The following is a 27650-nucleotide window of genomic DNA, read 5'->3' as shown; positions in this document are numbered from 1 at the left end:
TGAAAGTGTTGATTAGTAGAGTCCGAGGAAAGTGTTTATTTGTCGTAACTGTGGAGATGTACAGTGTAAACCTAGTTGGTATTAAACTTGTGCCTATAACTGTAGCTAGAGCAGTAGCATGTATTGTATTAGTGGAAGCCGTGACAAGCCAACTGATTTTAAAAATGTGTCTTAAGTATGTACTGCCGATTGTGAAGTTATGTACTGCTGGTGGTCAAAGTGAAGTCAGTGTTGTGACTGGATGGAGGAAGCAACATACTCATCAGTGATTGGTAGAGGTTGTTTTAAACCTGCAGTATGTTTTCGTTGGGTTGTGTTCTAAGCATTGTACTTTGGAAAGCATATACATTTGCAATGATGTACAGCTGTTGTTACAAATATTTATTGTTTTTTGTTTTTTACAAAATGCCAGTATTATTTATCATTATCTCTGAGTATCTTTTTATATATTTTTTCAGTTTTGTTTATGTTACCTTTGGTTGTTATTGGTGTTGTTTTGCAAAGTGCTTCCTCCTGAAATTGTTAGAACCCATATGAGTGTAATAATCACATACTGATCGTAGCAGTATGGTTAGCGTCATGGTTATGGCCAATGTAAGTTTCCTCCTAGACTTAGACTTTTTACACAGACAGCACAAACACTCTGTATTAAGCCCCTGCTAGAGGGTCTAGAATGTGATCCGACTCGCTGTTAATGTCAAACCGAAATGCTATGTGCTTGTCTATATCTATATCTCTCTCTCTCTCTGTCTCTCAGGATGTGTAGCATCTACTAGTGGACCATGCAGAGTTGAGGAATTCCTGTAACGTGGTGGTGTTTGTGTTAACAGCAGATTAAAGAAAAACACTGAGACGTATTGTTTAATGACATGTTGGTCTTGTTTTCTTTTGTGCCCATACAGAGGTTACAGAAAGGTGAGAGCGCTACTGTGAGGTATAGATTTTACTCAGGAGATTCAGGTACCACATTCACCTACAGTAGAGCTGGCGTACCATTGATATGGCCATTAGCCTTCCGTGCAGGATCTCAGAATACTCATGACTTAAGTATCGATCATAAATCCAACACACTTAGACCAAACACAGAGAACAGCAAAGACATTAGTTCATTATTAATTCATCATTAGTTTTTTTTCTCTTTTTCTTTCTTCATATAACTTCATATCAGTGTCTTTTCAAGGTGCATCAGACTCCATATATTCTACATTCTTGCTGTGACTGTCTAAACTGCCAAAACTACATTACCTTGGTCAAACCATTAAATAAACAAACATGAAAACAGTTATTTCATATCGCAGCCTGTGAATTAAATGCAACTCGTTAGCTATTCTTCTCTCATACTTATTCGTCTGTATGGAGCCGCTATCTATGCAAAGCTACAAACACGCTTGGCATTGTGGGTAAGAGTGCTGAATTCCTGTGATATGTCAGTGAAAGCAGCTATATATCTGTGTTCATAGTGTACGTCCATGAAGCATCACAGAGGAGCACTGTTCTCAAATCAGTCTCACCGTGACGCACGTGATAATCGCAACTAGAGTGAGAATATTCTTAGAGTAAGTTCAGTTTGTCCTCTGCAAGGGTTCACGGGAACCGTTTCATTTGTGTCACGGCTTTCCCCACACTAATACTACACTCAAAGCCATGGAGGAGAGCCAGGCTGTTTAGAGGGCTGTCTGCTGGGCTTTTGGGCTTCAGGGAAAGTGACCGTGTTGAAGACTCATTAGCTACAGACAACTATGTGAGAGTGTGTGTGTGTGTGTGTCTGTCTGTCTGTCTATCTATCTGTGTGTGAAGTTTGCCCTCAGTGTCTTAACCAGCATCAGTGGCAGTGTGAGATCTGCGTAAACTCATAAATCAACTCTGTAAGCTGGTAATTATCTTTCTGCCATGTCACACACCCGCACACACTGAACAGGAGCTGGCAGGCTCACTCACAAACTCACACACACACACACACACACACACAGGTGCCCAGCTGCAGGGCGTGAGATGGGCGTTTAATGTGCTGACAGATCCTGGCTCCTAAGAGTGTGGGTGCGGCACTGCAGGTGTGTGTGTGTGTGTGTGTGAAATAGACTGTGTGTGTGTGTGTGTGTGTGAAATAGACTGTGTGTGTGTGTGTGCATCTGAGCTGGGCCGCAGGGTGATGGCAGAGCCTCATTACATCTGTAGCGCCATCACAGAGGTGCAGCGCGCCCATTCATCAGTATCCCACAATCCCCTGGGGTTGCGGTTTTGAGCATCGCAGCGCGGCACTATCGGGGGCTGTTGGCAGAGGATGTGATGACACAGGAAATGGTGGGGAAAAACGAGTGCTTCCTCAAGCATCATCACAATCAGGCCTCCCATAGACCACCAAACTATACGAGCCCTGGTCAGACACTGGCTCTGCCCAGTTAGTGTGGGGAAAGCATACTACAGCTAAAGTATACTACTACTGATGCATACTACTCAGTGCTACACTCACGTAGTGTACTTTCTTCATATAGTGTTCTTCTGCTTCATGTTTTGCAAAGGCTTAACTCAGTGCTCTGTCTTACATGCGCGCACAGCATACGCTAATGCTAGTTAGTGACATGATAATATGACATAATATCATCCATTACTTATCATAATATATATATAAGATATGCCGAGCAACATAAATAGAGTCTGTACAATTTTTTTTTTCATATAGCTTGTAAACATGAGTTGACTGCATATGGCTGAGACAGAGAAAAGTGACTGACGGACGGACGGACAACCAGGTGACAGCCGACTGTGGGCCAGAACTGAGCCGAGACTAAGCCGCATCTCAGCCCGATGTGTCCCACAATCGGCTGCCATTTGGGAGTCGATCGACGCAACGAGTTATGGTCTCTGAATATTTCCTCATCATCCTATAGTGAGTCTCTCCTCTCCTCTCCTCACCTCTCTGTTGCTTATTCACATTAAGTGCAAATGCAATGGTGTAGTGAAAAACACACAGCGTCATATGTTCAAAACAAGTCAACGGTACAAAGCATTGAAAAGAGATGCATAATGTCAAACTGACATAGTTACCAAGACAGGTCCTGGTTACATGGTGCTGAAGTTGCATAATGAGTAAAGGTTTGTACACACCGTTCATTTCCATAGTGTTGATTTAACCACCCAAGACAACGAGGAGGGGGGGCGTGTCGTCATATTAACTTTGGTTCGATTATTTTCCTAAATCAATATAAGACTTAAATTATTATCGTGGTCGAAGGCACTAAATAGTTTTCAAACATTACAATGTAAAGGAATTCCCTTTGTTTTAAGTTAGACATGTTAAGGTAAGAAAAAATAGTGTTTTATGATTCGCTAAATAAAAAAAGAAACGAATTTCCATCTCTGGCGAGCCAGCATGGCTGCAAAGTAATGCGAGTGCAAAAGATGACGCACAACTCTAATAAAGGCGGAGAACTAGCATTGGCCATTTTGGCTCTTGTCCAAACATGCCTGCCATGCTTCAAGTGACCCAACTTTTTGGGACCATGTAGAAGTGACACAGAGGAACACATCACTATTTTAGGTCAGTTCAGCGAGGTAATAATGTTAATCAGTTTATCCTCGTAATCATACGGGAGTAACCAAGGAGACAAACTATTCCAGTTGAACAGCTGACGCGAGCATGCATGTAAACAAGGAGCTTTTAGGACTCAGCTCGAGGATGATGGCTCCAGGAAAGAAAACATCAGCTGTTACCATGCCAACAGAGGTATGGCTTACCCAACACAACAAACGTTTGTATATGATGATCCCACTCTTAAAAAACAAAACAAAATAAAACATTACATATGCCAAGGCATTAGTGTGTGCAGTTGGAATCTGGCTGCTTACACAAAACACAAAATAAACAATGTGGAAGAGGGAACACCACCTCATACCTCACTGAAGCCGACAAGCAGAGCCTTACTCAGAGACAAGTCATGGAAGTAACGCTTGCGTCTGCAACCCCAGATGAAGACCACTCTGTGTAGCTCCATCTCCAACAGCAAGGTCTCTCATCTGAGATGGGTAACTGCTACTTCACTCTGGGACGGGGGAGCGGGTCATTCCAGCTGTAAGGTGACTGGGGGAATTTGGGGTTAGGGGTCACAGGGGTTGGTCAGGTATAATGTCGGACGCCTCGGGGGACGTGAGGAGACCTCTCACAGGCTGTACTCCTGGCTGGAGGTCTCCATGCCCTTGCGGTGGCGCGGGGAGGTGGCCATCTTGGTGGGGGAGGGCGATGCCGTGCTGGAGGACGAGTCGCTGCCCCCACCAGCCTCCGAGGCGCCCCCAGAGGGCAGAGAGGACAGATGGGGCACCGGGGGTGCCCTCTTCCGCCCCAGAAACCCCCCGTCAAACGCCCCCCTCTTCTTGCCCTCCGCCCGGCTCTCCGACCCCCCTGCCCCGGCTGACGCCGAAGCGCCCTCCTCCTCCACCTGCACCTTCCTCCGGACGTCTCCCAGCCCGGGGCTGTCCGGAGCCGACCTCCCCCCCTCCGCCTGGCCCTCACTGGCCCTCCCCCACCAGCTCTCCAGACCTCCGCCTGCTCCTCCACTCCTGCGGTCGGAGGCGCCCTCCTCCCCGCTGCTCTCGGAGGTGGAGTGTCTGGGCTCGTCGGCCTGTCCGTCGGGTTCCAGCAGGCTGCGTCCCAGGCTGAAGCTCTGGAAGTCTCGGTAGCCGTGGAAGCTCTCGGTGCGGCGCGCTCTGGCCAGCAGGGGGCTCTCTCGGTACGGACGCAGCGCCCCGTAGGTGGCCGTCTCTGGGATGGGCTCCTGCGCCTGCAGCTGGAGGCTATAGGCACACACACACACACACACACAAATCACACACACAGACACAAACACACACACAGACACACGTATACACACACAAACACATAAACAAATCACACAATAGAGTATCGAAGCCATGACATAGCGTTGTCAAGGCAGCAATATCACTGGATCTAAACAAATCAATCTACCATTAGAAATCACCATAGCGGTGGCTTTCTTAATATATTTCAATCATTTTACAACGTTAGTAGTATACGTTAGTATATTTTTTTTACACTGTAGGAACCAACACAATCAAATTTGTGACTACAGAATTTTATTTTAACATAGGTTTCCTCCGTAAGAGACCTGCATGTAACTTCACAGCATGCGATTAAATCCTTAAATTCACGGACGTGTTTTGGCTTTATTTTTTTGGCAAAAAATGTCACTCTTAACAGCCGCCAGTCTTTGAGAAGACGTGAATTTTCCGCTGGAATTTTGTTTCTTACTATTACACCTGCCAGGGAATCCGTGTTATGTGGCTAAGCTGCTGCCTAGCAGGTAAAGCACGTTTAAATGGCTATAGCCTACATCTAAAACAATTTATTAGCTAGAAATGATGCCATATGTCTACATTCAATGCTATTTAAGCCACTTAGAAAGTTTGTTTAGATCCAGTGATTCTGCCGTCATGGAAACGCTACGTCACACTTCCGGACATCACACTCTTCACCCTTAAAGGTGTGGGTGTTTCAACATTCTAACTTAAGATTCCGTCCCGCAACAATTGAAGGTTCTAAAATTCTATGTTGAATTCAATGAACCCTGATACTCTTTAGAACGTTCATTTTCCAACATTCCCATCACACCGGTGTGACGGTACACCTTTAAGCGTTAATGCTAATCTAATCTGAGAGTGCAGTCTGCACTATAAGGCCACTAGGGACCCCGAGTGCGGTTCCTCAGCAGCACTTAAACAGTGCCAGAGATGTCGGAGCATCTGGCCATTTCAGCACGGTCAGCAAAGCCAGTTGCAAGTGCCCAGGTGAGACTGCAGCTCTTTATCAGGCAACAGCTTCTCTCTACAGAGGCTAGTAGTGAGACATTCTAAATGTGTGTCTGGGCACTAATAATTACACACACACACACCGAGAGAGAGAGGCTCTTCACCAGGGCATTCTAAAGGGCCATTCACACCAGGAACGATAACGGCAAAAATATATCGCTCTTGGTAAGTGTGGATGCTAATATCTTTATCGTTATCTTTCCTGGTGTGAACGGCCCTTAAATGTGTGAGCACTAAGAATCATACACACACACACACACACTCTTCACCAGTGCAATCTAACCCAGAGATGTAGAAATGCACATTCATATTTATCTCCTTAAACAAATATGATGAAGCCCAATTACGTGAATGTAAACACAGAGTTCAGGCAATACTGAGGTCTGCTAAAGTCATTGTCGATATTTTCATATTGTGCGATAAGTCAACAACATAATTATTGAGACAGGTTTACATCGAACACATTCAAAGTCATTTACACATATTTATACAAGTCACATGATTTTCTGTTTAGTTGTCATCACTCTCTAGGTACTATAGGATTGACCTTAGTTAGAAAGCCAGGTTCTCTCTCTCCCTGTAGCTGACTGTAGCTGTCCTAGCTGAGCTGTGATTGGACCGTGTGGTGGGGCAGCGCTCTCACCTAGAGCAGGACTCTCGAAGCCGGTTGGGCTGCAGCATGGAGGGGGCGGGGCTTATGTTGGGTGTGGCACAGCGAGATGTGCTGAGGTCACATTGGTCCAGCAGCTTCAGAAGCTCCTCCTCTGTCGGACCTCCCACTTCTGTCCATCATGAAAAAAGAAGGAAGGAATAATATTTCAGAGAATGAAACGCAGACCTGCTGCATTAGCTGGATTATAGAATGAGAGTTTATCAACTCTGGTAATGGAATTCAGTAATTTCCCACCTTGTGTGTAAACCGCTGGACAGTGTTTTATGCAAATTAAAAAATGTGCGTGTGTGACTGACCTGTTTCTCTCCTGGCTGTCATAGCCCTTGTCAACAATGTCTACAGCAGCAGTGGTGTGTGTGTGTGTGTGTGTATGTGACTGACCTGTCTCTCTCCTGGCTGTCATAGCCCTTGTCAACAATGTCCATGGCAGCAGTGGTGTGTGTGTGTGTGTATGTATATGACTGACCTGTCTCTCTCCTGGCTGTCATAGCCCTTATCAACAATGTCTACGGCAGCAGTGGTGTGTGTGTGTGTGACTGACCGGTCTCTCTCTGGGCCCTGTCGTCGGCCTTGTTGACCATGTCCATGGCGGTGGTGAGGTCCCACATCTGGATGCTGCCGTTGGCTTGTCCGGTGAAGAGGTAGCGGCGCGGGCGCGAGCCCATGCGGCTGGAGCCTTCACACTCACGCACCGTGAAGCAGGTGATGGTGGTGCCGTCCACCGACTGCACCTCACAGATCCTGACCCACCCACACACACACACACACACACACACACACACACACACACACACACACACACACACACACACACACACACACACACACACACACACACACACACACACACACACACACACACACACACACACACACACACACACACACACACACACACACACACACACACACACGTATACACACACATGCACATACACACACATACACAAACGCAGAAACACAGACAGACCAGATCAGTACATATAGGGACATAGGTCCACATATGATGCACAGGTCTTGAATTTCCCCTTGGGGATCAATAAAGTATCTATCTATCTAGGTAAATGTCAACACACACACACACACACACTAAACTCTCCTTTGTGTATGTGTGTGTTTGCGTTCATTTAACAGTACAAGTAGCCCACAAAAGTATCCTCATAAATGATGCAAAGTAGAAAGGATGGGATAGATATTGGATACTGTTAGAACGTGTACACACACACACACACACACACACAGTGTACCTTTTTCCAGTGGAGGAGAGGCGCACAAAGAGCTTGTTGGTGATGGGTATGACCTTCTGGATAAAGACCTGCTGGTCATCTCTCTCTCCAAACGGGCCTGTGGGAGTAACAGCAGTTCCATCACACACTATACCAAAATACCACTGTGCACACCATCACACACTATACAGCTATACACACCATCACACACTATACTACTGTACACACCATCACACACTATACTACTGTACACATTCACACCATCACACACTATACTACTGTACACACCATCACACACTATACTCCATGTTTGGATACTGTCTGTCCACATTAGCACATATGCATAACCCCTCCCTCCATGCCACAGCTGTGGTCACACTTATACCTTTTCTTAAAATACAGTGTAGCTTCTCTGGCTAATTTGATCTTGCTGCCGTCCCCTTATCTGTCCCTCTCTCATTGTAATGCCTTAACGGTCATGCCCCCTCTGCGTCTTTCCTCGCCCCTTCCTGCTTACCGACGTCATTTCCTGCGGAGTAGCTGTTGTGGCTCTCAGCCTCCTCCAGGGAGAGGATCTTAAAGGAGGCCAGAGGTGTGGAGCCCGGCTGGGTGGAGATCATCCCCCGGAAGCGCGTCACCGTCCAGGTGCGCACGTGGTTGTTGTCCGCACACACTGATCACACACACACACACAACACACACACACACACACACACACACACACACACCCAACACACACACACACACACACACAACACACACACACACGCATTTATAAACAGTGTTTAAAGAATGATTTAGATTTTTTTTTTTTTTTACTCATTTACAATTTTGAGCAATATTGTATAAGTCAAGTTCATTGTCATTGTTCATTGGTTTTACGTAGGGATGCACCGAATCCAGGATTCGGTTTCGGATTCGGCCGAATATTGGATTTTTTGACGGGGTTCGGTTTCTGCCGAACCTTAGAATTTTCCCCCACCGAACCGAACCCTACGCTTACACTATGTGCGCTACGCTGGTCGACGTCATGACGCCGCCGTTGATTATAGGAACGTGTTTACGTAGGTGGCCCGTTCGAATGCAGTAGCTCAGGCTGTGTGAGTGAGAAAGTGAAAATGGAACTCGTGAGCAGAAAAAGTGTTGTTTGGCAGTACTTTCAGTCCAAAGAAGGTGATTCTAGTCGAGCTACATGTTCAATTTGCAATGCCGTTTTGTCTCGTGGTGGTAAGGACCCTAAACAGTACATAACATCGCCGCTGTTAAAACATTTGCGTATGAAACATTCGAAAGAATACGAGTTGTGCATCCGGCTGTCACCTCTTAATGCCGAACGTCTTGTTTTCCTGAAAGGGAACATTCATTTCATGTAAGAGGTTGAGGTTAGCCTACAGGTTACGGTTATAGGTGTGTGATTAGGCCTACAATTTTGTGTTATATTTGGCTACTGTTAATCGTAGTTTAGCTGTTCCAACCAAAACAACAGCAGTTTTTTGAGTAATTGTTCAATAGCCAACCATTAGCTAGTCACCAAACATTTTGATTTAAAAAAAAACTTTTATTTGCATTGTTGCACTTTGGTGAAAACTGAAAGATTTTGGTTTGTAGCCTACTTGGTTGCACTTTGGTTTGTACTTTGTACTTTATGGGATTAAGACTCATATTTTGTATAGGCTATTGGTTGGATCTTGAGATGGCCTAATTGTCAAAATAGTCATCCTGGCCTAATGTTGCCTTTTTTACAGTTAAAATAAAATTAAATATACACTGCTGTGGATGTTATTTACTTCATAAATGTGCTTACTGTGTTAATGGACTGAGGATGGAGTAGGATTCGGTTTCGGATTCGGCAGAATCTTAACCAGTGGATTCGGTATTCGGCCGAACCCCAAAAATCTGGATTCGGTGCATCCCTAGTTTTACGTTTATGGTCATGTATTAAAAATGTATGAAATAATTGTTTTCTGGCTCTCTCTGCCTTGCATTAAAAAAAACATATCCTCACAAGAACCAACATTCTGGCACGTAATCACATCGCCAAAGGAAATCTAGCATCATTGCTACGTTACATGAAAAAAAGTAGCCTTTACTAAAACAAGTTTTAGTCCCACTAATAACATAACACATCCATGACCCAGGTCTAGCACTGGTCATCTTAGATTCTCCCATCAGCACCTCGGCCAGCGGGGCTCACCTGACACCAGGTGTTTCTCGGAGAGCATGATCTTGGTGACGGGGCTGCGATGGACAGTGAAGGTTTGGAAGAGTTGGGGTCCCGAGCCCACCGTCTCGGGGTGCTGGACGATCACACGCACCGCTCCAGAGCTTGTCCCGTACGCAATCTCAATCCAGTTACCGCTCACACCTGCACAACACACACACACACACACACACACAGGAGAGAGAAGCGCCATATCAATCCAGTTACCACTCAAAACTACAGCACACAAATACACACACACAGGAGAGAGATGAGCTATATCAATCCAGTTACCACTCACAACTACAGCACACAAATACACACACACACATATCTCAATCTTGTTCCCCTTAACAGAGATGGATGGATGAGGTGAGGAGAGATGGGAGGATGAAGAGAGAAGAAGAGATGAGGGGAGGAGGAGAGGAGAGCTGGGTGGATGAGGGGAGGAGGAGACGAAGGGGAGGGGAAAAGGAGAGATGGGAAGATGCGGAAAGGAGAGATGAATGGAGGAGAGGAAAGATAAATAGATGAGGGGAGGGGAGATAGGTGGATGAGGAGAGGAGGAGAGATAGGGGGAGGAGAGATGGGGGAGGAGGAGAGGAGAGATGAAGGATGAGGGGAGGAGGAGAGATAGAGAGATGAGGAGAGGTGAGATGGGTGGATGAGGGGAGGAGGAGGAGAGATGAGTAGATGAGGGGAGGAGGAGGAGAGATGGGTGGATGAGGGGAGGAGGAGAGGAGACGGGTAGAGCCACTCACTGGTCTTTGGGGTGAGGTAGACACTGAGGGCAGTGATGGCGTCGTTCGAGGGGTCGTGGTAGAGCTCCGTCACCAGCAGATCATTATCCTTCATCCGCAGAGGAAACTTCTGCATGTCTAACACACACACACACACACACAGACTCAGGACAGGCAGCTGTGACAAAACACATCCCATAGAAACCTACACTCACAGCAGTAGTGTTAATAAATCTAAGCTGAATGTAACTGTTAAATGTAGTAATCAATTATTAAGACTCTGAAGACCTTATTAAGACTCTGAAGACCTTAATAAGACTCTGAAGGCCTTTATTAAGATTTTAAAGACCTAATTAAGACTTCCACCCACTCCATGAATGGCAGAGAGCACAGGTGACAGAGACCAGATGGGACAAAGAGTGTTTTAAATTGATCTGTACTTCTGTAACGTCCAGCCAATTTACTCCTAAGCCACCTGGGGGTGTGCTGCATCATTCATTCAGTATGATTAGCTCATTAGCAGAGAATCACGTGGCAGCTGGACATTTCCCAGCCTTAGTTCTTTCATAATACCAGTTCTAGGCACAACACATCCTCACATAGCTATGCTACTAGTCTTGAAGGCACAACACATCCTCACATAGCTATGCTACTAGTCTTGAAGGCACAACACATCCTCACATAGCTATGCTACTAGTCTTGAAGGCACAACACATCCTCACATAGCTATGCTACTAGTCTTGAAGGCACAACACATCCTCACATAGCTATGCTACTAGTCTTGAAGGCACAACATATCCTCACATAGCTGCCCTACTAGTCTTGAAGGCACAACACAGGGTCAAAGACCAGGGTCAAAGGTCATATATAGCAGGGCCGAGACATGGTGACCCTCTACCTTGTCTGACCATTTGAAGTAAATCAGTTGTATGAGCAAATACATTCACATAGACAAACAGACTCTGATTACAATAGTGAGGGTAAAAATACAGCGCTAATAGCTGTTTATAACTGCCCAGGGCAATTTAATCCCCCCCGCTTGATCAAACCGAGACAGCTGGGTTATATAAATCTTACAGCTGTCCTGTCATTAGGTTGCATGATCAGAGGGTCAGTTCCCAGCATTGCTTCTTGTCTACACAATGACTTCATGTTATTCAAAGCAAATTATGTTTGTGGCTAGTCAAAGTTTACATACTGTAGATAGCCAACTCCGCCTCTAATAGTTCCCTCTGCTTTATCTCTAAGGTCAAGGTCTGGCCACTTTGTATACACACACATACACACACAAACACACACACACACACAAACACACACATTAAACATACCAGAGCTTTGTTTAAAGAAACAGTGCACTTTCTACAGCCTGCAGAAGACTTGTTCCTCCAAGATGTTCCTAATATTCCTGACTACGCTATGTTCATCTATGCATGTTTTTTTTACGTTTTCCACTGTTTTTACCCTCCTTCCTATCTTCTCTTTTGTTGTACTCCCTGCTGGACTGGAGGCAGCTATGGGGGAGATCTGAGAGACTGCTATGGGAAGAGAGGGGGGAGATCTAAGAGACTGCAATGGGAAGAGAGGGGGGAGATCTAAGAGACTGCTATGGGAACAGAGGGGGGAGATCTCAGAGCTGAGCTCTCACCGATGTAGTAGATGGAGCCGTTATTGCAGCCCAGCAGCAGGAAGGAGCCGGCCGTGTCACAGCTGGTGATGGGCACCACGTCCTGCACCTGAGACACACACACACACACAGACACATGCACACATACGCACACATATACAAACATACACACACACACACACACACACAGGAACAGGGGTCAGAGGTCATCTGAGAGGCACATAGAGGTCAATGTCCTTGCCACAGATCACCAGACCACCTGTGACTGTAGCTCACTGACCCATTCAGTCAGCTGTGTCTGTAGCTCACTGACCCATTCAGTCAGCTGTGACTGCCGCTCACAGAGCTCACCATTCAGCTGTCAGTGTCTGTGGTCAGGAGAAATACCAAGCAGCAGCTTGCGGACATGCTCACTGCCCAGTGCCTTTCTAAACGACACTACTTCCATCCCACTCTTAACAAGGGTTTTCCAATTAATTTAACAAGTTTAAGTTTTAACAATGAGTTTAACATCATTTCGCACTATTTAGTTCACTTAAATATATAATTAGTTTGATTTACATTAGATCAGATTTTACCTCACAGTCCTACATGCGGAAAACACTAAACGGCTGTACACACCAGGACCGATATGAAAGATGACCGCAACTATAACAATATGAGCATCCACACTGACCAAGAAAGAAAGTCCCCCCTCGCGTTAATGAATGTGATGTCTAAACTTTGATGGATTCTCATTGGCTGTCGGCTTGTTATCGTTCTCACTTGTGATTCCTAACAATAATGTTTTTCATGTTGTTATTGTTATAGTTCATGTATGGACGTTCATATTAGCTAAAGACGTAGTCCTCTGATTGGTAGAGAGTTTGGGGGCGTACCTGCCAGTGTTGGGTGACGGCGTTCCACACCCCGACTTTCCCCGTGTGGCTGGTGGCCACCAGCTGACTCCCAATGAAGAAGAGAGAGTCCACAGGTACCCCCAGACTGAACACACCTGAACACACCCCAAAACACACAGCACGGATTACATACACCCCAAAACACACAAAATGTGTTACATACACCCCAAAACACACAGCACAGATTATATACACCCCAAAACACACAGCACAGATTATATACACCCCAAAACACACCGCACAGATTATATACATCCCAAAACACACAGCACAGGTTAGGAGATAGGCACCCAAAAACTGAACACACCTGAACAGACCCCAAACACACAGCACACCAGTGTTTCCCATACATTGATTTATTTGTGGCGGCCCACCACAATATCAACTTTGACCACCACACAATGATTTTCCAGGTTGTAATAAATTGTGCTTAAATCTGGTGGCCCCAGCTGTGGTGCAACTGGCTGGGGCACCTGCACCGTACGCCGGCGACCCGGGTTCAATTCCCGCCCCGTGGTCCTTTCCGGATCCCACCCCTGCTCTCTCTCCCATTCACTTCCTGTCACTCTCTACTGTCCTATCATTAAAGGCATAAAAAGCCCCCCCCAAAAAAAAAAAATCTGGTTAGCATCATAACCAAACTGTGCTAATTGTTAAAAACTGTTGTATTCAAGTTAATTCTGCAAACCAACCACCACAAATGGAATTCAATTCTGTGGGAAACACTGCACGCATTACATACAGCACAAAATACACAGTACAGGTTAGACACAACTTAAGAGTAGAGAGTCCAACAGCTCCCCCAGACTGAGCCCACTCCAAACACACACAGTACACAGTGTTTCCCATACACACTCCAAACACACACAGTACACAGTGTTTCCCATACACACTCCAAACACACACAGCACGCAGTGTTTCCCATACACACTCCAAACACACACAGCACGCAGTGTTTCCCACACACTGACTTATTTGTGGTGGCCCACCACAATATCAACATTGACCACCACCTCAAGTTATGTGCAAGCATATAAGAAGCAGTATCCCTACTCTAGCATTATCATATTGTTGGGTTGTCGAGGTTAGCACACTATAACGTTACAGCTACTTGTCAATATCGACTTGTCGTGCAAGGCAAGTATAACTATAGGCTATTCATTTTATTGACTCCGACACAGAATGTTTGCTCAACACCCCCCCCCCCCTTCACCTACCACCACAAATACAATTACATTTTGTGGGAAACACTGAGCACGCATTAGTCCATGGGTACCCCCAGACTCAACACACCTGAACGCACCCCAAAAACACATAGCACACACTTACACACAACATGGGTTAGAGCCAGAAGCAAACACTCTCAGGCTACTGGCTTTTCTACAAGCACAGCAGTAACATGTGTAGAGATGTGTGAATAGTCCATCCAGGATTATCAACACAAAAGCGAGGGATCAGCTGATTAGCTGTGGGGTTTCTTATGATTGTGCAATGTACACAGTAAGGCAGACCATGTAAGGTATTAGATAAGCTATGGTGACTGTTGAAGTCAGGACCAGTGATGTGAAACTGCTAAGATCTATTCACACATTGCAGCTTGTTTTACCCTAGGAGTGTACCACTGCAGTGTAAGTATGCAATTGAAACGGTTGACAAGTTCCCGGTCAACTGATAGCCAGCTAGAGTTTATGCAGTGCTTTTTATATGATATTTGATACGTCAAAAAAAAATAGACTGCATTTCACAAAGACACAAGCAATAATGCAGCTGTCTGAAGCTTTTTTTTTTATTTCAAATGAATTTCCATATGAAGGATAGATAAACACACCTGTCCCAACAAACCGCCTTGGCTACGCACACTACACACACTTCTGTGCTCTGGCCCAGACCACTTCATTTAAGTGTGAAAAACACACACACACACAACTTTCACAGTCCAATATCACCAACTGTATTGCCAAAAGACACCAGTTGGTGTGCTAGCAAGCCTTCCATCAGTGGCAGCTGTGTTAAATCTCAACTAAAAGGCATTGTGATACACACACACAACCGTTGCACATGGTCTAAAAGACACACAAACACACACACACAGACACACAGACACACACACACCTATCTCATTCCCGTTCCCCCCATCCTGGATGCTCCATAGAATGATGCTGCTCTCTGAAGCAGCTGCCACCATCTTGTCTTTGTCGCCATGGGGACCACCCACCACCTTAGCGTTCAAAGCCACACGCTCGATTGGCCAGTCCAGGTACGGGCTTGAGAACACCTGCTGCCAACCTGACGACTCCTTGATCCTAAACACACACACACACACACACACACACACACACACACACACACACACACACACACACACACACACAGACAGACATAAACATACACATGCATTTACACAAACTAACATCTACTGAACTCATTTCTAATGAATCAGATGTAGAACTAAATGGGGTGACCAAACCTGTAACATATGACGAAATGTGCGTAGGCAACAACGATCCAGTTATGGTGTCCAGCAACAATCAGCACCTTTCTCGGATCAACGGGAGAGCCTGACAAAACAAAACAGTCACACGCAAACTCAGTCTGTCCATTTGGTCATTTCCATAAACTGTACGTACTGTACATATATGCTGCTGTTTAAACATGACTCCCATGAAGCCTAAAAGGTTGTGAAATGAATCAGTGTGTAGCATGAACATTGCTTCTGTTTTGGTGCAATACACATCCAGTCTACATGCAGTTCTCATCAGTCTGAAACGTTTGACTCCGAAATGCACCACATCCGTTCTGATGACAAACAGAAATGATATCAAAGAGAGACATCAAGGACTTATTTCATTTAGCCAACTATGATTGGCTATTTTCTCCATTCTCTCATTTCTCATTGGCTGCTGTTTGCTTCCCTCATCTCCGTCCTCACATGACTTGAGTAATGCATCTCTGTAGGCCTCACAAAGAGGGCATCTCAGTTCCACATAAAAGGCCTTTCACTGGTCACTTATACACTCACACACATGCACACACACACACTCATATATACACACACACACACACACACCCTCCCTCTCCTCTTTTCCCACAATCCCTTGCTGCAGCTCTGCTGCTGCCCTAACAAAGCCAAGTGACTAACACAGTGGACATGTCTGGTCCCTGATAGCCTCATGCTATTCTCCAAGGTGATATAAACTGACCATAGTAACAGCAGTCACTCTCAGCACTTCACTATGCAAAATAAGTAAGTAGTATAAGTATATATACTCTTTTGATCCCGTGAGGGAAATTTGGTCAGCGTTTTATCAATCTCAAAATCATATCAGCTAGAGCGATACTTTTTTGTGGTTATTCTTGTAGTTATCGTTCTTGGTGTGAGCGGCCCTATAGTCTGAATGCCAATTCAGTAGTACAGACCCTAAAAGCCTAAAACTACTGAATGTGTTGTTCCTGTCTCATTTTCATCTTCACGAAACGGAGTCGAGTGTGTGTGTGTGTGTGTGTGTGTGTGTCTGTGTCTGTGTGTGTCTGTGTGTGTCTGTGTGTGTCTGTGTGTGTCTGTGTCTGTGTCTGTGTCTGTGTCTGTGTGTCTGTGTGTGTGTGTGTGTGTGTGTGTGTCTGTGTCTGTGTCTGTGTCTGTGTCTGTGTCTGTGTCTGTGTCTGTGTCTGTGTCTGTGTGTGTGTGCGTGTGTGTGTGTGTGTGTGTGTGTGCGTGTGCGTTTGTGTGTGTGTGCGTGTGTTTGTGTTTGTGTGTGTGTCTGTGTGTGTGTGTGTGTGTGTGTGTGTGTGTGCGTGTGTTTGTGTTTGTGTGTGTGTCTGTGTGTGTGTGTGTGTGTGTGTCTGTGTGTGTGCGTGTGTGTGTGTGTGTGTGCGTGTGCGTGTGTGTGTGTGTGTCCTCACCTAGTCGCTGGGTTGCGTCTGCCCCTGAGGGTCCCGGTAGGCCTGGATGTCTGGTGGGTCTGGGGGGGAACCCTCCCTCCGCTCCCCCGGGCCCCGACCGCTCCTCTGGGGCCCCTACAGCTGCTGCCGATGCCCCGCCACCGCCACTGCTGCTCTTACGCGCCGGGATTGCTACACACACACACACACACACACACACACACACACACACAGGGGATATACCATACCCCACTCAACAGCTGCTGGCAGGTGTGTGTGTGTGTGTGTGTGTGTGTGTGTGTGTGTACTCAGAACATTTAAAGGACAGGGACAGGTGTGTATGTGGTGACAGCTGAGTACTGAGTAAGTGAATAATAGTAACAGACAGTGAGTAATCGTGTGAGCTCACTTGGCTAAATAGACTCGGAGTCTGTGTGCATGTGTGTGCTCACAAGACTGAATCTTTGGCAGAGAGGTGCATTATGGGCCGTACCTGGAGGCGGCAGGTATCCGTGAAACAGAACACTGCCACACGACGACCGCTCCAGTTCCTCACACAGCAACAGTCGCCGCACTGCGCCATGGCAACAAGGAAACAACAACATCAACAACAAACCACGTGTCAACTAATAAACTCCTAGCTTGGCATAATTCACTGGAAGCGGGTTACACCAGTTAGCATATAGCTAAAAGGGAGCTATCGGCTAACTGGTGTAATTCACTTACAGTGAATTATGCTAAGCTAGGCTAACGGTTTCAGACTGGGTTATTGCAAGCACAGAGAAGAGAAGGGTATGTATCCTCTTATCTAATGCGGTAAATAAGCTAATTTCCCAAAAGGTTCTTTTAAGGTTGTATCAGCGATGGCGGGGTAACGTCACTTCTGTTGACGTTCAAACAAAACAGAGAGCTAGCTTGCTACTCCCTCCCCCTCCCTCCCGTGCAAACTCTCCTGAACGCGCATCTCGTCGGTTATTGGTTGGAACACTTTATTTTGCCTTTGAGTGGTTGGCGACCCTTGTTGGTAGCAACTGTTTTTGTGTACAGATCTCAGAGTGTAGGCTGCCTACAGAGACGCGTTTTTTTGACGGCCTGCTTTTGGGGTGGGCAGCTAGCGGATCGTTAGGAAAGATTAGATGAATGTGATCATTTATGTTTGGGCCTTTTTTGGGCCTGCGATCGCTGATACAACCTTTAAGAGCAAAGTGAAAGCCGTTACACCATCTCTCTTGAGGCAGTCTGATGTTTAGCTGGTCGATGGTCATATTTGATTAGAGGAATCACATGATGTCTGCAGTCAGGCTGAGAGAGTCAGACAGAGTGAAGTCTTGAGAGGTGCCCTTACCTAACGGGGTTATCCCGTAAAACTCAGCTTCATGCCGTAGGACGTTTATATTCACCCCCCTATAAGAGAACATCAAGAGCTCAACTGAGTTACACTAATCTAATGTAGTGAAAGTGAATGTAAAAAAAGACATATGAAGAAGTGAACCTATATAAAAAAAATATATTAAAATGCAACAGTGGTTACTCTACCGCAAGTCCAATTCCTTCGTCCGAAGAAAGTTCAGAATTGGTGCAAACGCTGTTGGGTCCCTGTCAATAAATATCTGCAAGAGAAAATGTGGTTGTGTTTTTATATTATATACTTTTTTATATTATTTTTATATTATATACTTTTAATTACTTTCTGCTGTTACTGTTGCTACTGTTGCTACTGTGACCTTGAATTTCCCCTGGGGATCAATAAAATATCTATCTATCTATCTATCTATCTATCTATCTATCTATCTATCTAACACCAATACGAATGCTGATCAGACAAACGTAAAGTATGAGGGGTGTGTAGAATAGTAAGTCGTTGTATCAGAGAACGTGACGTTAGGTAGATGGGTGTCCATATTGGATCAGTACTCACAGCTCCAGTTTCGTCCCTCAGAGTTGAGATTCTCCCACTGAGCAAACTGCAAGACAACAACACAACACACAGTTAGAACAACAACAACAACTTTATACAGCGCATTATCAAGACATCCAAAGTGCTTTTACAGTGAAGTGGGGAACCTCACTAACCACCACCCATGTGTAGAACCCACCTGGGTGATACACGGCAGCCATTATGCGCCAGATCGTTCACCACACACCAGCGTGAGGTGGAGAGTGAGACAATGAACAAATGACAATCACATTGCGGGATGATCAGGAGGCCAGATTGAATGAGCCAGGTTAGGAATTTAGCCAGGACACTGGGGGGAACCCCCTACTCTTTGCGATAAGTGCCATGGGATCTTTAATGACCAATGAGTCAGGACCTCGGTTTAACGTCTCATCCGAAGGAGGATATAGTGCGGGAGAGTGGAGGATAAACATGTGGCAGCGTTGGTCTTGTGCCACTTCCTCTGAGCCATTCTTTACAGTACAAACATGTCACATTACAGAGAAATACACAAAGACACTACCATGTTAATGACACCTGTGTGTGTGTGTGTGTGTGTGTGTGTGTGTGTGTGTGTGTGTGCGTGTGTGCGTGTGTGTGTGTGTGCGTGTGTGTGTGTGTGTGTGTGTGTGTGTGTGAGAGAGAGAGTGTGGTGAGGGGTACCTTGAGAAGAAAGAGTCTGGAATCCACATAAGGGTCTGTCTGGATGTGCTAAACCTGGAGATGACAGAAATGTGTGTAAGTTGTCATGGTAAATGAAAAACAGTTGTTGTTTTTTTCTCACACATTAGATTATTTCTTCATGTGTGTCTTCTTCAGTGCAGTGTACAATCCTGGTCAACCACAACTATGCTTTTAGGACGTATGTGGTTAAGGAGAGTGGATGACATAACCATCCATCACAGCGTATTATTACAGTGATGCAATAAAAATGTGGTCTCCTCCCTCTCTCTCATACAGTTAAGCTGGGTTAACCCAATCTCTTTGCATGGGGTTGTATGTCAACATTTCTACAGCGGTCATTATGGCCACAGAGCATGTGAGCTGAGGCGCTGGCAGCAGACAGACAGATCAGTACTGTCAGCTCCGCATGCAGCAATGGCATTACCTCATCCCTGTCATAAATTTACTTTCGATTGCCCTTTTCATCGCTGGATGGTTGCCATGCAGGTTTAAGAGAAACTTCAAAACGGAGCCGAGCTAAACTGTCAGCATATTAATATTGACCAGACTATTTAACGGTCAACGTGACATTTGGTGAACTTGTTTGTGAAATGCTGATGAATGTTTCCATTGTGAACCCAGCTAAGTATCCACGATGATTTTTGCATAAGGAGAGTGCTGAACAGGACAGGGTTTAAAACATTTGACAGTAACGTTATCTCTTGTCATAGGGGTCATAGGCTGTCCGAAAGCTAGCTATGTGGGCCCGGAGTTAAATCCGCATTTGACGCTAATCCTCCATATTTTGACGCATTTGTGATTAAACTGAGGGAATAATACCACGCTGTTATTTGCAGCCAAACACGCCTAAAGTGGCCTAGCTTATAGCCTAGGCTACTTGTTTGAGGGGCACAGTCATGAATTGCATGTTATGTCAATAACAAAACCACGTGTCAGAAGAAAATGTAAAGCCATGAGTTATTGGTGTTAAAGGCTACACATTTCTTCAAATATGACCACCACTGTTAGCTTAAATCCCAAATAGTTTCAGAAATGCAGGTGACTTGGTAAACTTGCGACAAATGGTAACATGTTTTCTCTGAACGGGACAGGGACAGGGAGGGAGTCCGTAGCCTACAGTCCCGACACAGACCAGACCAGTTCAGTAAGCTACATTTGTAAGGGCCTGTGGCTATGTCCATCGTGTGGTCAAGGACTTCCATACGCAAGGATAATGTAGGCTAGCAACCAGCTTCATTACACTGTAAGAAAACACGAGAATTGCGCACAACACTCACCTCGTTCCGCCGACGTTAAGTTGAATAATTTCTCCCATCCCAGGTGTAACACTGTTGCAAACCCCTGCCATGTTGTTTATCTCCTCATCGACTGACACGGTCAATTCTGTCAATTAGTATCCAGTTTGTTTATGTATCCAGCTTCTCGGACGTTACTCGGATTTTTCTTCTCGACCCACCACCGCCGCCGCCGCCCCCATGAAAACACTACGCCTCACTCCTGCATCGAAACGGCGGGCTATGAGTACACAGCTTGTAAACACTCTCTCGTCATATCTGGAATCTGTCCCTATTGATGTTAACTAAAGACCGGATAGATATACGTGGGTAATGAGAGGGTCTTGAGAATCCCCTTCGCTGTTTCTTGGCGTTGGGGTGGAGGCTGCTAGCCTTGTGAGCAGCGATGCTAAGGTCTGGAGTAGCAGCCAATCCGCCAACGTCATTCCTTTCTCATGGCCGTAGCCCCGCCTTGCATTTCGGGTAGGCTAGACAGCGCTCCCGTCTCCCGTCTCGTCTCTTCCCTGGAATCCAACTGGGAAATCGGCTTAATCCGAGGGTAACAGTATGGTGATTCATTGAAAACAGTGGCATCGGATTTATTGGAAGAGATTAAAGAAATGTGTAACTGTTCAGTGTTAAAACAAAGAAACTGTGTTCTTCCTGCAAGCGTTTTATTTACTGTTTTGATCCAGGTGGCCTATCTTGAATCAGCCATTTGTATGTTGTGTTGTGTCATATCATAGTGCAATCATAGTGGTAAACAATTAGATTACTGAAGTAGGTTAAATTGTGTCTTTGGCTTGTTTTAGTTTAAAAGGAGCCAAACACCACTGAAGTGCTCCCATTAGGCTATTCTGTCCCATCACTCCATCACGATGTGATTAGAGACCTAGATCACCATCGTAGGCCTACATTTACCTTACAAAAGAGTAGCCTAATTTATTTGTTGATGTTTATGGTAAATATATTTAAACTGATAAATGATACATATATTTAACTGCAATCATATTTACATCAACTTTGTTTTGCATTATAGGCTAGGCTACTCCCCCATGTGTTGTAGCCTATAGCTGTACTCTTTGTTGATTTTTCTTGAGCTGAAATATCAAACGTAAATGTTAATCTTTTAGTGTCACAACTTTGTTGCTCTGTCATGCCTAAACCACTTTGCTGCTTTATGTATTTATTTATTTACCAGACACTTTTAATCCAAAGTGATTTACATATGTCAACTATATTATAAGGGATTGCATTGTCCCCAGAGCAATTTGGGATTAAGTGCCTTGCTCAAGGGCACAACAGTGGAGACCAGTAATTGAACCCACAACTTTTCCAGCTACTATGTGCTAGCCCAGCTCCTTAGCCACTATGCTACGCTGCAAATGCATTTTCTCAGCCATGCCTTGCCATGCTCTATCTGTCAATGTCAGAGTAAAAGGCCAGAATGTGCTCTCGATGCTAAGTGGTTCAGATGATTCGCTGCGGTGGATGGCGGCGGGGCGGGCCGTAACGATGAGCAGACCCAGCTGACCACACTGAGTCAGAATCCTGCTGGAGCATCCGGTTTTACCCAACTCCCCAGCCTCGCCCAGCCCTATATCATGGCAGACTGCCTCAACCGTGGTACTACATTTAAGACTCTGTCCTTAAATTAAGATACATTTACTTAATCCACTGGCAGATAAATGTACTTGTTTTTATGTCTTAATTTAAGAAGATTTTTAATTATTTTAAGTCAAATAATCTTATTAGAAAGCTCAAAGTAAGTATGTAAGTATACTAAATAACTTTTTATCTTCATATAAGATTATAACACTTGGTCAGATATAATTTTTTGTAGTGTAGGTACAGAGGACAATCTGGGTTCATCTCATCTGTGGCTGTAGGGAAATATATTTTTTTTATATTATTATTTTTTTTCTGTGGCGAGACTATAAGGCTCTGTGGAATTTACAAATACTTCCTTCTTTTGTGCTGCACACACAGTCCCTCTCACAGCTCATCCCCAATTCGGAACCCGGTTACAAAAACTATCGGTTACGGTCTCCTAAACTGCCGGCGTCGTGTACACGCAAGGCGCAACCGGTAAAAAAATTCACCGGTTTAAAAAAAAAAAACAGCGTTGTGTAGACAGCCCCTCAGTCAGGGATGCAGATACAACAGTCTGGGGTGCTGAGTGGGTGGGGGGGGGGGTTCTAGGGTGATTCCAAGAGCGTTCGATTTCTGGCTGCCACTCTGCCCCTGAGCAAGGCACTAAACCCCAAGTTGCTCTCCAGGGAAACTGGCCACAGCAATTGGTATCTGTAAGTCACTTTATAAAAATGTCAGTTAAATGCATAAATAAGAGTCCTGCACTAATCGAGTCCTGCACTAATTGAGAATGCCCCTACAGACTTTAATGACCACACCTTAATGACAAAGCATTATTACCAACATCATTATTTCTAAGTTGGGCTAATAGCTTAATTTTCCAGCTTGCTGTAGCCCAAATGATTTGATTGGCCCGAACACAGCTTGTTCGAGCATAGAGACTTCTCAATGGAGCGACTCCAAGGGGGTATTCCAAGTACATGGTTTAGTGACAAACCTGGGTAAGTTAACTCAGAGTAGGTGGTAAACCTCCTTATAGAAGAGCTATGGCTACATTTGCCTAACAAAACAATGCCATAGGGCTCTTGTTGTAGGAGGTTTGGCCACTTACTCTGAGTTAACTTACCCAGGTTTATAACTAAACCACATACTTGGAATACCCCCCAAACTGAATTCCCAAACTCAAATTTTGTGTGCGGGCTTGTGACGGCCCGCTAGGCCAGTTCTTTGTTTCTTGTTTGTCTCCCCTGTTCAGGTGCGCTTGTGGGAGTGGCCGGCTCCTTAGGACTGCTGCGGTATGCAGGTGTGCACGCCACAGGCTTTTAAAGGCGGCTGCTCTGTGACATCATGAGACTTTTTTGCCTTCTGAACATGCAACACACACACAGCAGATCTCCCTCATTTACAACACACCAACAACACCACTGACTACTGACCTGCTCCTGTCCAACCCACTTTTGAATCTACGTAAATAAACCTTCATAAACCTGTATGCTACGCACGCCTCACTTCCATCCTCTTTGTTGTGGCTTCATTGAGGCCTTAACAGGGGGTAAATTCAGCCATGGCTCCCATGGCTAATACATTTCTCCTAAAATTTCTAACAGCACCTTGCAGAGACCAGCTGATTCTGGCGCAGTTCTGGTTCTGCTTCGGATACGGACCTCATCTACTCCTGCTCTGGGCCAGAACCGTCTCAGAGTCGGATTGTGTCGGGACAGAGGTCCGTGGCATGTGCTCATTCAGTCAGAGCTGATATTTCAACTCAAACTAAGAGGGACATCTGAGAGCTCTGAGAGAGAGAGGCGCTTACACAAAGACGGGCGCTGTTTCATAACAATATATCCTCCAGCCTTCTGAAGGAAAGTCATCACTCATGCACCGCAGCAAATGCAATTTTTATACTGCCACTCCACTGAATAAATTACCGTTGTGCTGCCGTTCCGAATCTTTAAATGTAGGTCCATGTCTCTCAGTGTTGCTACAGCTGCATAACATTGGTTAAATTTGTCACACTACTTGCAATAATGTGACAGTACTTAGGCCTATACCACAGACCATTTTTACTTATTTAAACAAGTCACAAGTTTGTTCCATCATATATGCAGTTTAAACAATTAACATCTATTTTTAATGTATAAAATCAGCTGTTATGCTACATTTTTTAAAAAACAAAAATACAATATTCAGCCTTAACACTATTCAACAGTGACTGTAGTCTACTTCTTGGTCAAGAGAGAATAATTGAGGAGACTCTGCTGTGTAGTAATATCACCACCAGAGGGCGCCCATTTACCACCCTATACCCAGTGAACCTGAGCGAGGCAGCTGAGATTAGCAACTCTCCTCCCAGGCTGTTGGGTGTGACAATTTGTGTTCCTCACGGTAGCTGAAGTGTGTGTGTGCGTGTGCGTGTGAGTGTGTGTGTTCATCGCAGCTGTTTCTGGAGGAGTGAAACTCCATGCATGCAGGAATGAGCTGTTGAGTGTTGAGCAAGCAGAACACATGATCCTGATTATGTGTCAGTAGGAGCGAGTTGTCAATATCCGTCGATAACTCTAGAGTTCCAGCAGCGCTGAGGACTCCACTCTGACTCACTTACCAGGCAAACCAAAGAGCAAACACGATGACACAGAGCTGCAGTATTCCCAACACACGGAGGATGAGTTACACACGGATGGTAATGGGAGATGTGTTGGCCAGTCAGACAATACTGCAAACTCGCAGTCTTTCTAACATTACATTATGTATCGTGTGTGTGTGTGTGTGTGTGTGTGTGTGTGTGTCTAGAGAGAGCGGTATAACTGTAAGCACCCATTGACCCTGACAAAAATGTAGGTGCAGAATTTCTCCTCCCCCCAGCCCAACACACATGCGGCAGATATAAAACACCCCCACACTTGCTTGCAAACACACACACATACAGTACACACACACAAACCATCACTTCTATACCACCCACCCCCTTCATGTGGTGAACACATCAGTGGGTAAATCTGCTGAGCTGGACAGCAGAGCCAGGCTTCACCTAATTAGTGCCATTTGACTTCCTGTTTGTGTGTCCCTTCCCTGTCAGAGGCCATCACCACGGTGCAGCTGTCGGACTGTTGGACTCAAGTGATACTCTTGACCATCGCCTCAGAGTTCAGATCTATTCGACTCAAGTGCTACTTTTGACCATCACCTGCAGTGTTCAGAGCTATCCGACTCAAGTGATACTCTTGACCATCCCCTGCAGTGTTCAGATCTATCCTCTTGCCCATCGCCTCAGTGTTCAGATCTATCCAACTCAAGTGATACTCTTGACCATCGCCTCAGAGTTCAGATCTATCCGACTCAAGTGATACTCTTGACCATCGCCTCAGTGTTCAGATCTATCCTCTTGACCATCGCCTCAGTGTTCAGATCTATCTGACGCAGATCACTCCGTGTTCAGATCTATCTGACGCAGATCACTACGTGTGTGCAGATCACTCCTTGTGCAGATCACTCCGTGTGTGCAGATCACTCCGTGAAGAAACAAAATGGAGGCCAGAGGAGGTCTGGTTCTGGTTCTGGTTCTGGTTCTGGTTCTGGGCTGGATGCGTTTCAGGAGCTGCTGCCATTATGTCTTAGGGAAGGGATGTTAATCACACACACACACACACACACACACACACACACACACACACACACACACACACACACACACACACACACACACACACACACATTCACAAATGTGACTCATATGCGCTCAGCACAAGGGACATTAAATCATGTTCAAACTTTGCTGGGGTGGTGATGACTATGAACACTCGGTATAGTAATGTCTATGTGATGAGTCATTTGAGCAGTGACAGTGAAGACATGTGACCCTTAGACTCAATGTTAAAAATAAGGAATAAAAAACAAACAAAAAGAGTGTTATAAAAACACTGCACCATGCAGAAGAAAAAAAGACCAAACTCCCATCAAAGGAGTTTATAATTCATAGTGTTGCTGCTCCTAAATAATTCAGTCGTTGCACTCTGTGACCTATACTGTGTCTCCTCACTGCCGTTCCAAGTCCGAGATGATAGGCCTACATACTGCTGTTTGTTTGTTAAAGCTCTTATCATCTCGATTCTCACATGGACTTGTGGCTGTCTAAAGACCCCAAAAAACATTAATTTACTGTATTTTGGTTTTGTGTTATCTTAAGTTGCATGAATCTTCATTTGTGATATGGCTCATGGTTTGGTGATTGCATCTGCTGTTGTTGTTTTAGTTTGTCTGTGCCTTGCCCAAACTGTTTGACTTCCATTTCCACTTCGGTCTGACTGGAGACTCCTACACCAATCTATTGTTTGAAGATATTGCGCAATATTTTAGTCTGTCAGATAGCCTCTCTCTATCACTTGAGGCATGGACTTGTGGCTGACCGTTAGTAATGTTTGCATATGTATATATTGGAACCTCGCCTGTTCTTCAATTGTTCCTCTATCTGTTTCACTTTCATGCGTGTTGTGAGTGTGTGTGTGTGTGTGTGTGTGTGCGCTTTGGGACTTTGGATGCCTCAACCCCTCCCTGATACACCTCTTATCTATGTAAAGATTAGCTCTGGACAAACACTGGACCTCTGCTCAACCCACAGTAACCAACAGCTAACCATGCCTACAGACAGGATCCCACAGACAAACAGCAGTTGGCGGCGGTCTATTGGTAATCTAAACGGGCATCTCAGCTATGTTCATGGCAGGGAATGATCCATCTCCATTCTCCATACAGGACATATTACTTTACCAGCGAGAGGGAGGGCCAGGGAGTGTCAGCCATGGACAGGGAACGCAGTGTAATTTAACCATCCCCAGATGTAGGCATGCGTGTGTGTGTGTGTGAGAGAGAGACATAGAGAGAAAGAGAGTGGACGAGAGATAGGGAATCTGTGTGTGTGTATGAGAAAGAGAGAGACAGGGAAAGAATATGTGTGTGTGTGAGAGATAGTGTGTGTGTGTGTGTGTGTGTGTCAGACCTAGTCTTATGTCAAGCACGAAGAGGAGGTACCACAGAAAGACAGCTGTCCTCAGGATTTTACACACATGTACAAAAACAGACCCACAGGCAGGTGTACGTGCATACAC

At 45.3% G+C, this 27650-nt stretch overlaps 1 protein-coding gene across 1 annotated transcript; it reads right to left on the bottom strand.

Moving 5' to 3' along the window:
• Positions 1 to 863: 863 nt before the first annotated feature.
• Positions 864 to 21356, bottom strand: kctd3 (potassium channel tetramerization domain containing 3). Its single transcript, XM_076300394.1, has 18 exons — positions 20959 to 21356; positions 19661 to 19714; positions 18980 to 19025; positions 18598 to 18671; positions 18407 to 18465; positions 17555 to 17635; positions 17083 to 17253; positions 15650 to 15740; positions 15295 to 15485; positions 13162 to 13277; positions 12305 to 12392; positions 10681 to 10797; positions 9914 to 10084; positions 8237 to 8392; positions 7741 to 7837; positions 7035 to 7234; positions 6464 to 6602; positions 864 to 4788 (listed from the first exon to the last, which is right to left on the bottom strand). The coding sequence occupies exons 1-18, from the start codon at positions 21027 to 21029 to the stop codon at positions 4158 to 4160; spliced, it is 2553 nt and encodes an 850-aa protein (XP_076156509.1). The 5' UTR covers positions 21030 to 21356; the 3' UTR covers positions 864 to 4157.
• Positions 21357 to 27650: the final 6294 nt, after the last annotated feature.

This window comes from Alosa pseudoharengus, unplaced genomic scaffold, assembly GCF_046254945.1.
Source record: "Alosa pseudoharengus isolate Yale_2024_CS ecotype anadromous, Long Island Sound unplaced genomic scaffold, YU_APseudo_1.1 YU_APseudo_1.1_scf_22, whole genome shotgun sequence".
Lineage (NCBI taxonomy): Eukaryota > Metazoa > Chordata > Actinopteri > Clupeiformes > Clupeidae > Alosa > Alosa pseudoharengus.
The sequence above is the reverse complement of the archived record's forward strand: the minus strand, read 5'-3'. Positions and strand labels throughout refer to the sequence as shown.

Bases quoted from the DNA above. Each gene is read 5' to 3' on its own strand.
- kctd3 (XM_076300394.1), bottom strand. From the start codon at position 21,029: ATGGCAGGGGTTTGCAACAGTGTTACACCTGGGATGGGAGAAATTATT. The intron at 18,672-18,979 runs GTGAGTACTGAT...TTTCTCTTGCAG, and splicing joins TGAGGGACGAAACTGGAGCT to ATATTTATTGACAGGGACCC. The intron at 7,838-8,236 runs GTAAGCAGGAAG...TTACTCCCACAG, and splicing joins CTCCGCAGGAAATGACGTCG to GCCCGTTTGGAGAGAGAGAT.